The sequence below is a fragment of the Aedes aegypti genome, chromosome 3, assembly GCF_002204515.2.
Source record: "Aedes aegypti strain LVP_AGWG chromosome 3, AaegL5.0 Primary Assembly, whole genome shotgun sequence".
Taxonomy (NCBI): Eukaryota; Metazoa; Arthropoda; class Insecta; order Diptera; family Culicidae; genus Aedes; species Aedes aegypti.
The window spans coordinates 409374902-409387077 of record NC_035109.1 but is presented as its reverse complement, the minus strand read 5'-3'; the positions used below and the strand labels follow the sequence as shown (position 1 = coordinate 409387077).

Here is a 12176-nt window from a genome sequence, read left to right as displayed (position 1 = left end):
GATCACCAGAGAAAATCCCCGGAAAGATTCTTGAAATTTCCGAAGGAAATCTCCGGAGGAATATCTGAAGAAAACCCCCGGAGGAAATGCAGCAGTTGGTTCTTGCTCGGAAGTGTCTCAAGGCGACACACCAGTTGAGGAATGTTTCCGAATATTCACCGCGACGCGATGCATGGCCAGGCAGCTGTGAATGATTGACCTATTTTGATAGATTCCAATTCCGTTTGCAGCGTGCTGATGATTAGCCTCATGTGCTGGTCATTCAGTGCACTCGGAAAGAAACCCATTCAGCTGAAGGTCAGGAGGTGCGACCAGTTTTTGCCTTTTCCTTAATTAAGATACTGTGCATGGCGCGATTATTTATCGCGACGGCGATATTCGTCATCAAACGTCAACATCCCAACGCAAAATCGCTAGTGTTTGGAGGGGATTTTAACCTCCAAATTGCCAAATAACCTTCAAATGATCACCTCCAAGTTAGTTCTAATACCCTTCGTTATATGAAATATGGTGGCGCGTCGATCGTCGCAAGTTTATCGTTAAACAGTCAATTGAAAACTTCCTAACGCTCAACGCTCCGTCATCGTAATCATGTCTGTGGTATATATATAGTGTGTAAACGTCAAACACAAACAAAAACGACGCGAGCGCTGCGGGTGGTGAGTTGGCCACCTACCATTTATTCAAATCGACCGTTAAAAAGGTGGTCGATGGATTTGGCCTTTGCCACGAAATTTAGAAAATCCCGCGAAATACTGCGAAATCAGTTAAATTTGGAGAATGTATAAGGAAATCACACTGAATTTCAGTTTCGTACTCATATAAACATGTTGTTTATATTGTAGTCGAAGTTTTATAATACATATTATGACCATTTAGTTTAAACTTGGACGTTTTTGTGGATTGCTCCTTTCATTTTAAATGTTACATTACCACTCTGATATTAAACTTGACATCTTAATTTCTTAAATAAAACCATATTTCACGATATTCCGCGAAATTTCATAAATATAATGGCTATTTTCACTGAAAAATGTTATTTTTGTGTGAAATATGGCAAAAAGTATGGGACCGCGACAAAGCCGCGAAATTTTGAATTCATCGCCTTGGTCACACGCGAAATTTAAAGAATTTTACCGCGATATTCCATTGACCCTACTTATGACTTTTACTGTGCGCCGTGTGTTGGTACTGTCTCTTTCTCTCTTACGGGTAACTTGAAAACAGGGCGCACAGTAAAAGTCAAACGTTTTATAGCATGCATAGGCTCATGAGGTTTTCTGTGAGAAAAACAAGGAGAGAGGCATTTTTTGCTTTTTTTCACGCACACGATGACGGTTCCTTACGAGGTTTTCCGTTGGTGCGAGCGCTTTGTGGAATCTCTTTTTGTTTCGTAGTCGCGAATTCAGAACGGGTTGCGCCAGTTCCAACCTAGGTTCAGAACGAATTCAGCATGTGATGTTTCCACAATCAAACAGAAGTAAAACTTATTTTCATCGCCCAGCAAATTGGTGCTTCAACACAAGCTTTGTGTAAGAGGATCAAGTGTGTATCATACATGATGGTGATATATATAATGATACTACACTATTTTTTGAAACAATTTATATATTATAGCAAGATTTATCATTATGTATTTATTAATCATAGTTTTTATTTGTACAAAAAGAATCAATGCTTTCCTTTTCTGGACTGCTTTGGTCCAAAAGATTTGCCCTTATTCGACTTGTTAAGGCCTTTTTTGTTGCGGAATTTATCCGCACTCATCTTCATGTTGGACATCTTGCCCTTGTCGAACTTATCCATTTTTTGTTTCTTAGTGGCATCATATCTAGAAGGAATATTTAGCTGTTAGATAAACGCATCACTCTATGAATATAAAATACTAACCGTAATTTCTTCACACCCTTTTTGCTGGTGTCGGTGAGGTCTTTCTCGAAACGAGACAATCGTTTTTTATTCTTTTGTCTTGAATTGTTTTTGCCTTTTCCGAAGTCATCGTCATCAGCTGCAGCAGTGACTCGTGAAGGACGATTTTTGATCTTGGCCAACTTGGCCTGCACAAGGGACACTTTGGTCAACTCCTGTAAAGCACGCTCCTTTGCCAACTGGCTGGGCGTTTTGTGTACCTCTGCCTTTTTCTTTGCCACCTTCTGCTTTTTCTCTTGCTGATATTTGATAGGGTCAAATTCGTCGTCGCTGTCGTCTCCACGCTTACGTTTCTTGTTTTTCTTACGTTTTTCATTCTCGTCGCCATTCTTCACAGAAAGGCGCTCCTTTTCCTCCTTTCGTTCATGATGGGTTTGGAACCATTCGCGACTACAATGAAATGAATGTATTTTAGAGTATAACTTACTTATGGATTAAGATTCTAAACATTTCCTAGAAAACCAAGCCCCAGAATTCAGACAAGGATGTTTTTTCTTACACCTGTTTTGATATAAGCTAAGTATGATGTTTCGCACAAGAAAAGTATTGAAATTCCTTGACTGAATGGGTCAAGAAATTTTCTACATTTCTTCTGAACTGCGTACTGCGATCAGAAAAATGTGATTTTCTGTAGCATTTCTGGGAAGAAATTTTAAATGCATCGGCGATTCCTTTTCTTGTCAGTAGCAAATCAGCCTATATGATGATCAATTTCGCCCAGTGTATCATTTTATTTTTTTGATATTCAAGCTAATTTTATGAAATATTAAAATTCATGTAATAAAACAAACCAACAATTACCTACGTGCCAACTGTGATAGAGATCTACGAAGTACTGATCAGACTGAAATCAAGTTGACAATATTTTTATTCAAAAAGTTGTAAAATAGCAACCAATTTGCCCCCGGTTTACGATATATAGTTTTCGGGGTTTTACGCAGAGATTACTCAGTTGGATGTTGGTTTAATTGAGGTTTTCGGTGTCAGCAGCAAGAGAGCACGTATATCTCCTGGCTCGAAACAAAGAAAAGTAATCAATCGTCTGTAATTTATTTCAGACCTCAGCTATACCACAGATATTAAACATGTACTAAGTGTTGATAACAGACCACTTTAAAACAGTGAAGGCTCTGTAGAACGGACACTCACTGGAGATTAAGATTTAGGGGAAATGGTTCCCTGGAAAGTTTATAGAATAATGGATTATATTTTAAAACAACTTACCTGGGTCCACTCACAACACCTTTCAATTTCCGTTCTGTTCGGTTCAGTTGCTGTTCCGTTTGCAGTAGCATTTTTTCAGCCCTTTCCTCACACAAGACTTTTTCGATTTCCTCTTCCAAAGCAAGCACCTTTTTCCTATATTTATCGACAATCTCGGTCGGAATTATACGATTTTTGACCGGACTTACTGCATTTTTGATTATGTCTTTGACAATTTTTCGTTCCAGTTCTCCAGCCAAAGAAACGGAAACACCAGCTTTACCGGCACGAGCTGTTCGTCCCACTCGATGGATGTAATGTTCCATCGTGATTGGCATAACGAAGTTGATAACGGTTTTAACACCACTTATGTCCAAGCCTCGAGCTGCCACATCTGTTGCAATCAGAACATCTACTTGTTCATCTTTGAATTGCTTCAAAGATTCCAATCGTTGGGACTGAGTTAAATCCCCATGCAACTCTCCAGATTTGACTCCCAGCAGCCCAAGAAGAATTCGTAATCTGTGGGCAGTCTTCTTGGTTTGGACAAACACCATACAATGATCGTGGAAGGTACGGCAGATCAACGCAGCCAGAAGTGGCTCACGATCCGCCTCACGACCTTCACGAATTCGTATGAATTCTTGGCGTAGGTTGAATGCTACTGTTTGGTTATTATTAACGAAAACTTTGACTGGTTTCGTAAGCGATACCGCTGCTAAATCTTTTACTTGATCGGTCATTGTCGCAGAAAACAGCATTGTCTGGCGAGTTTTGCTGCAGCTTTGAATAATTTCTTTCATTTGCTCGGCGAAATATTCGTCCAACATTCGATCAGCCTCATCCAGAATTAGTACCTGAAATTAAGGATTAGTTAGAGGATTTTTTCACTAAAAAATTGCTTTCACTCATGAGTTTTATTATATCAGGATCTGACTAACCACTCGGTGGCTAGCATTACACCAATTCTCATCTTGACCATTAGGTTCAGAGCGCAAGGAATCGTATCATCATGAAAATCAATACTAATCCACACATATTGATTCTAAAATATTATACAAACCTCAATCGAGTCCAATGAGAAGCTGGGTGTGTTCTTTATATGATCGATCAAACGGCCAGGCGTGGCAATTACGACGTCCGGATTAGTTCTGAGCACGGCTTCTTGCGCTTTCACGTCCAAACCTCCAATGGCAATGCCGACTTCAATGCTGGTGAACTGTGTCAGCTGTTTGGAGACCTGATAGACCTGTGCCCCCAATTCACGAGTTGGCACAAGGACCAACACTCTGGTGACCGCCTGAGCTGCACTAGGTTTGTACAGCAAGCGTTCCAACGTAGGAAGCATATAGGCAGCGGTTTTACCAGTTCCAGTGGCGGCACAACCACAGATATCTCTTCCCAGCAGAGCTATCGGAATAGTTGCAGCCTGGATAGGTGTAGGGTATATGTAGCCAAGCACTCCGATCGCTTTCATCAGTGGACGAGAAAGGTTCATTTGGTAGAACGAAGATATTTCCTCATTGCCACCGGCTTCTTCGAAAAAGTCCTGCGGTTCGTCTTCCTCATCCTCGATTTCGACCTTATTGTCGGTGGGAATCTCACGTTTTCGGCCCTTTTTCTCCTTCACTCGCATGACGTCGTGCTTCAGCTCATCATCGGATAGGTCAACTTCGTCGTGGTACGAATTCGGGTCGTGGTCGTCCGCTTCTTCCAGCATTTCCGCATTCTCCTTAGAACGACCTTTGATAACGCCCGCAATCTTGTCTTCCACCTTTCCGCGATTCTTTTTCTTAACGTACTTCATCAGGTCATCCCATGTGTCGTGATTGTATTCGCTCACTGAGGAGACGAACTTGAAGTCATTGTCGAAGTCGCCCTTCTTTTGGTTCTTCAACTTGGTGGGTTGATACTAAAACGAGATATTGGAAGAGACGTTATTAGAGGCATACTGCGAGGCTTGAAACAGTCATTCTAACACTGAACCAAATAACTCCTTCCGCTATTTAACTTGCGCTGCCATTTCTGTATGTTTACATTATGACGGAATTGTGCATCAGATGATACCTCCGAGATTCTGGGATTTCAAGGGAAATGTCTCCAGATATTTCTTCAAGGATGTTTTCAGGGGTTTTTTCAAGGCTTAAAAGGTTCTTCCAAATATTTGTTTAGAAGATCTTTTTGAAATTTCACCAAATTTTCCTGTGCGAATCCTTGCAGAATTAAGTCTTATTATTATTATTCCAGAGTTGGAAGGTCTGGCTACAGTCACATGAATTTCTCCAAGAAGTCTAGGATTTGTTCCAAGGTTTTTCGGGGAATTCTTCAAGATTTTTTTCAAAGAGTTTCTGTGAAGTATCTTCAAATAGATAAGCACTATTCAAGACTTTTTCCAGGAATTGTTTACAGTATTCCTTTGAAATTATCTTCAAAAAATTATACAAGTGTTCGTTCAAGGATTCCTCCAAGCATTCTACCAGAAATTCGAACCAAGATTTTTTTCCTCGATGACTGTTGCAGGAGTTCCTTTTAGTTTTTTTTTTATTTTCTAATATTTCATTAGGAATAATATAATCAATGTATTCCTTCACATATTTACGGTAATTCGGGGAAATGTCATAGCGTCATAAAATACAACAGCGCGGCTATTGAAGTGTTAAGTGCGCTCTTTTTCGATAAATAGAGATAGGCAGAGCATAATAAAAAGCACGGATAATAATTAAGTATGTCATATTCGTTTATTTTTTCATGATATATATCTTATATACAACTATAGCTAAGAAACGGCAACAATTTTTGTTTTACATTGTGAAATCTAGCATTTGTCGAAACATTTTTTTTGGGGGATTGAAACTACTGCGTCCATCATTTAGAAATATTTGTCGAAACATGTTTTATCCCTAACGGAAAATTGAAGGCGGGACAAAGTGAGCTTTGATGTTATTGAATGTAGTTTTCAAAAGGCCAAGTTTTTGTTGAACAGGCCAAAAAGATTCTACACTTTTACTTAATAGGACCTAACGGACGTAAGCGATTTCGCTTCATCGATCCTCTCTTTCGCTAATAACTTCGCTAAAATAGATAAATCTGTAATATTTCTTATTAAAGCATAGTATGCTGTTTCGTTCGAGAAAAATGAAAAAAAAAAACATGACCGAATGGCGATCAAAGATAATTGATTTTCTTGACCTTTTCAGGCGAGTAATTTCTCACGCATCGAGATAGGCGATTACTTTTCTTGTCAGTAGCAAATCAGCCTTAATGAAGCAAGATATAGTGATTCTTCATCCTACAGCAAAAAAAACTAGGGTGATCAAAGTATTATGGACAGACCGTTACGCGTATATAATTTGGCCATTTACGGCCAAATCAAATGGAGGTGGCCACATTATATACGCGTAACGCTCTGTCCAAAATACATAAAACACCCTATGTTACGAAAAGATAATCAGTTTTCTGCAATAACGCAAAGAGAGCACTGATGAAGAGAAATCGATGAATCCGGATAAGACCTTATGAAAAAAAACAATGCTGAATTAAATAAACGAAAAACAGAATTTAGTACTACACAGGGTGGCCAGTGAAAAGTCAATTTCAAATTCCCGGTTTTTCCCGGTATTTCAAAAATATTCCCGGTTTGATGATATGCTAAGAAACTATATTGCGAATTTTTGTGTCATTTCAAACGACTTTTAAGTACGTTTTTTTTAGTCATAAACCAAAGCATTTCCATTAGGGGTAGATGGAAATCAGATATTTTGCTGCGCATTCAAATTTCCTGTGTTTATTCTGATTCTGCTAAATTCCAGTTTGATCTATGATTTTTAAATGAATCATAGTTTAAATTTTAAACGGTCACAGATTTGGTAGACATAAAAAAGAACTTATCAATTGTTCAACATTTCGTTTCATGGTCATCAGCATAGAACTTTTTGTAATGTTTTATCCCCACAAATCTAGAACATTTTCTCAGGGCAATTATTTCTGATAAAAAATAACAGTCATAATTCTGAAATGAAATAGAACTTTATACTAATTTCACAAAGCCCAAACAAGAATCGAATGACAAATCTTCAATGAATATCATAGGTTGTAAACGCATTCAATTTAATCTCAGAGATTTGCAAGCTCGCTTAGAGAAATTTTGTAACATCCAAACATTGTAGTCTTTAACATACAATTCTTCATGAAACTATATGAAAAACTTTTCGCGAGAGATTTCTTCATTAAAAGTTTTTAATTTACTGGCTATTTGTTTACTGGATTAGAGCAAGTGGTAACATTTGTATAAAGAACATGTTCTTGACTTTATTAACTAACTTGGGATTCTAATTCAGAAGTTTTTGTAAGAATCCACTAAAGTATAGATCGTGCTGGTTAAAACATTACCTGGTATGCAAAATTTTCCCGGTGCTAATTGAAATTCCCGTATATTTCCCGGTTTTCTCCCGATGATTATAAATTCCAGGCTTTTTCCCGGTTTTCCCGATTTCCCAGTGCGCTGGTCATCCTGACTACACCATTTAATTCCGCTAGACTCGACTCGAGTCTAGTACACGGCACTGAAGACGGCCTTACAGTTGAGGTCGAAATACGCGTATCCGTCAAAGAATACAAACTCTAGCGGAATTGAATGGTATAGTACTAAATTCGGTTTTTCGTTTATTTATAGGTATTCCACTAAACAGCTCGAAAATGTATTATCAATGCTGAATTGTATAATATGTAACATCATATAATATCTCAACAAACATTTTAGTGGAACAAGAGTTGAACAAATAACTCTGAAGCATATTTCAGCTGAATAAACTGTTGTGCGACTACTAATGTTACTTGGGTATGACAGCTCAATTTTTTAAAAATCGTGGCACAGATGTGATGAAGCTACAGTATTTACTTCAAGCACTATTTATTAAGCGTATCTGTTTTATTTCAAAATAATTTTCTTCTTTTCATGAGGAGTGCTAGTAGAAAATAATTCAATCGAATAAAGTACATATACTACTGCCACCACATGCTTTGATAAGTTTCATGTTCTTAATATGTCTAATACCTTTTATCAAAGATAGTAGCCAGAAGTCGAGTCTCCATATCTCGAGATGGACCATTGAGATAGGGAGAGATCAAGACATAAATTACATTGTTAATGGTTACTAGACTGAACATCACTCATTACCAGTTAAGCCTGATTCGCTGCTGACAAGTAATTTTTCGGCCTATCTTGATGCATGGAAAATTTCTGCAAGGAATCGATCAAGAATGCGCCTTTTTCTGATCGCAGTACGCAGTTGAAAAGAAATGTCAATTCAAATGGAGCTCACTGTAGAAAATTTCTTGACCATTTCTTCCGCAGAAATTTTTACTTTTCTTGAGCGGAGCAGCATACTTAGCTTTAAACAATAAACAGACTTCATTTTCGTCTTCGTTTTGAATCCCTAAAATCATATCTAGTTTCCTTGAATAAATGGGCCTATCGACATACGGAGAGAAAATCGGGATTGAAAATCACATCGAGATAAGGAGAGTGAAAATGTATGCATAATGAAGGGATCGAAAAAATCATCGACATAGGGAGAGATATCGAGATGTGGAGAGACGGCTGTATATATCGGAAATTGTTGCACTTCCCCTACTATTCAAAATAAAGTTTAGTTTGTTGGGTGTGTTTTGGGAAGAATAAACGTGTTTCTATAAAACAAAATAAAGTTGTGCCAAAAAATGATTGAAACTATACCATATGTAAGTACCAAAGTAAAGTGAATTCCTATTTCCTGTGGAATAGGATATTGGCCCAAACGATGGAAGGAAGCTACCCGGCATCGGGAAAGAATGCCCATTCAACACTCACCTCAACCTCAACGTCCGATTCCTCCGAGAGATCCTCCACTTCTTCATCTTCGTTAATGGTTTTGATCAGGTCGTACTTTTTGTCCACTACATCGGCCGTCTTTTTAACACTCTTGGTAGGCGCTTTTTTATTAATTTTCATGGTAAATTGTTTGAATTTCACTGAGAGAATCGTAAATAGCAATTTTTTGGTTTGCGATCACTTCCAGCACGTGTGTTTACAAGAATGACGAGTGGGAGAGCAAAGCGAATTCGGAAAGTGACAAGCCGACAGGGTTGCCAGTAGGCCAGATTAGCAGGCCCTGCCACACTGAAATAAATCGAACAGACTATTTTACAAGAAATTTATATTCTCGCTAAATTTATGATCTCACCCTAAAAGCCATTGGTAACCACCTATGTAGCTTGTTGTTACCGAGCAAACACATGGATTTACACGTTTTTCAACAATGCTACGATTAAGCGAAGATCCTCCAGTGGTGATAGTCTATTTTTGCAATTTCTCATCGTAAAAGGCAGTTTTTCATCACGCCAAACCGTCAATGGCCTTCTTTCCCGCATTGTCGTATGAGTATATTAAATAACTGAAAAGCGTTTGGTAATGACTCATTACGCAACGCATTTGGGTTGCGTAATGGTTCATTGCGCAACGCTTTTCAGTAACGTAATGAAGCACATGTGATTTATATAACTATCATTATTATGTAGAAAAAGGGCTGAAGGTCTCGATAATAAAGACAATTCATTATGCAGAAACACGGAGAGGTCTATTATTTTTGTTCAGGTTACCTCTTCCGCTCCGGTGGAAATTCCATGACTTTTCCCGCCTTATTTGCACTGGATCCGAACAGACGATCTTGCAGCCGAGGTACTGCCTCTTCAGAATAGAAATATCTACCCCATAATCTGGCAGTAGAGACGCAAACGATCGACGAGAGCAGTGTCCTGTGTAATCTGCTGGTGACGATAGTAGCTGCAGCAATGTTATATTAGAGTTCTCCGGTAGGAGACCAGCCAGAGCCACTTCCGCTGCCAACTCAATACCAATCGGAATCGCTCATTGTTTCGAGCAATGATGCTATCCGATCCGAACGATGGTTTGAAAAATTGTGACAATTGCTCAGTACAACCTATTATAATCAGAATTTTTCAAACTTAGCTGCGAACGGCCATGTGCAGATTAATAAAAAAATAGTTTAAAAATTATTCCTCAAGAAACCTTTCATTGATTTGCAAAAAATGATGTACGCAACTCGGTGCAGAACTCGATTTGTATAGCACTCGTCGTAATTATCCAACTCGGCAAGCCTCGTTGGATAAACGTACGACTCGTGTTGTAAAAATCTTCATTCTGCACCTTGTTGCGTGAACTACTATTCTTAGTCCATTCATTTGCTTAGAAACAAGGAGCTACACACTCGGTTACAAATGGCTGTTAGGGCGAGATCACAAGTTATGCGGGAATTGATTTGTTTAGCGATGAAAAAGTTAGCTTGATTGTAAGAGCATATATTTCTAAGTATAACACAATTTTATTGCGCTTCAATAGCTTAATTTTGATATTATAAACTATTAATAAAGATTTCAATCTGTAGATTGAACGACATTTTAAATTTACATAATGACAGGTCTTCTTCTTCTTCTCCTTGACATTAACGTCCCCACTGGTACAGAGCCGGCTACTTAGCTTAGTGTTCTGAAGAGCACTTCCTCAGTCATTAATTGAGAGCTTTCTTTGACTTAGTTGCCATTTTCGCATTCCTATATCGTGTGGCAGGTACGATGATACTCTATGCCCAGGGAAGTCAAGGAAATTTCTATTACGAAAAGATCCTGAACCGACCGGGAATCGAAACCAGACAACTTCAGCATGGCTTTGCTAATTGCCGCGGACTCTAACCACTCGGCAGTGTTGGAGTATGCAATGGTTGTGCCTCGTAAGCAAAGCGGCAACACTGATATGTAGAGAATGGCGAATGACGCATGCGCCGGTAGGGCAGTCGGCGAGCGCGCCAAATAGCAAAGCAAGAGGAGTCCAGTTGTTAATTACACCTATCGTTTGTCTGGTGAGTTGCACGCTTACTGTCAATGATGATGTCACGCTACACGATAAGTGTTCATCTGCAACAACCAGACAGCTCACCAATCCACCGCGAGGTGGATCGTGCTGAGTTGTTGAGTTGAAGGAGAGCGAAAGAAGGAAGGCACAAAAGTCTGTTTGACAGCTCTGCAGAAAGCGCGTGCGCACGGACAGAGCGCGTGCGCACGGAAAGAGCGCGTGCGCACGGAAAGAGCGCCAGTTCGGCTCGATTTGCAATGATCGGTTATTATTATTATTTTTTCGCTATTGGATATTCTATGGTTTGGTTGATCGATGTTAAAGTTTGTTTTAAAAGCAGCTCCACTTATTTTGAAACATATTGCCGTGTACAATAGTAGACAACACAACTAATTTAATTAAAATAATTTGAAATTATAATTAGTACATATACAAAAGGGGAAGAACGTTTAGGCTGGTTGTGCATTACGATAAAATCTCTTAACATAAGCAATGCTTGTTGTTGGTTCTTGTGGAAGGATCAACATGTTCGGCTTAACGAATCTTATTTTGAATATCGAATAACACCACATGCTATTGAACAAAAAGGATGTGATTACAATAGACTTTTGATATTTTCAATTCTGAACCACCGCAAAAAAAAGATATTGGGAATCAAAATTCTCCTGAGAGGGATGATGTGGGGGAGGCTCATTCTAATTAATATTGTCGTTCAATTATGGGGATAAATTAAAATTGTTATTGTTCTATACATACTTATTTATTATAATTACCTGTAAACATTGATACAGCACAATTCAAGAATTTAAATATCAAATAGCAAACATAGATATGGTCCGTGTTCAGACAGACTGAACCAAGTGTTTTTTTCAATCGAGTAAGAAAAATGTACCCCAAACATGTGAAACATCAAAATATTATAGATATTTACTGTAATAATGGAACTTATCTATTTGATGATACATTTGTATCAAAATAACATGGAAGATTTAAAATTGATGGAGTTCTTTACGTATCCTTAGAGCTCCAAAATTCATCTAGTCTGGTCTATCTAAACACCGACCATATGATTCTCAAAAACTCATGAGAATGGTATTTTACTCTGTGAACTGTTATTTAATTTGGATGTGTTTAAAAG

The 12176-nt window shown here is 38.4% G+C and overlaps 1 protein-coding gene across 1 annotated transcript; it reads right to left on the bottom strand.

Moving 5' to 3' along the window:
- Nucleotides 1-1609: 1609 nt before the first annotated feature.
- LOC5573219 (probable ATP-dependent RNA helicase DDX27) lies at nt 1610-9234 on the bottom strand. Its single transcript, XM_001654379.2, has 5 exons — nt 8981-9234; nt 4196-5044; nt 3154-3989; nt 1891-2319; nt 1610-1831 (listed from the first exon to the last, which is right to left on the bottom strand). Exons 1-5 carry the CDS (start codon nt 9119-9121, stop codon nt 1672-1674), a joined length of 2415 nt encoding a protein of 804 aa, XP_001654429.1. The 5' UTR covers nt 9122-9234; the 3' UTR covers nt 1610-1671.
- Between the last annotated feature and the right edge of the window lie 2942 nt (nt 9235-12176).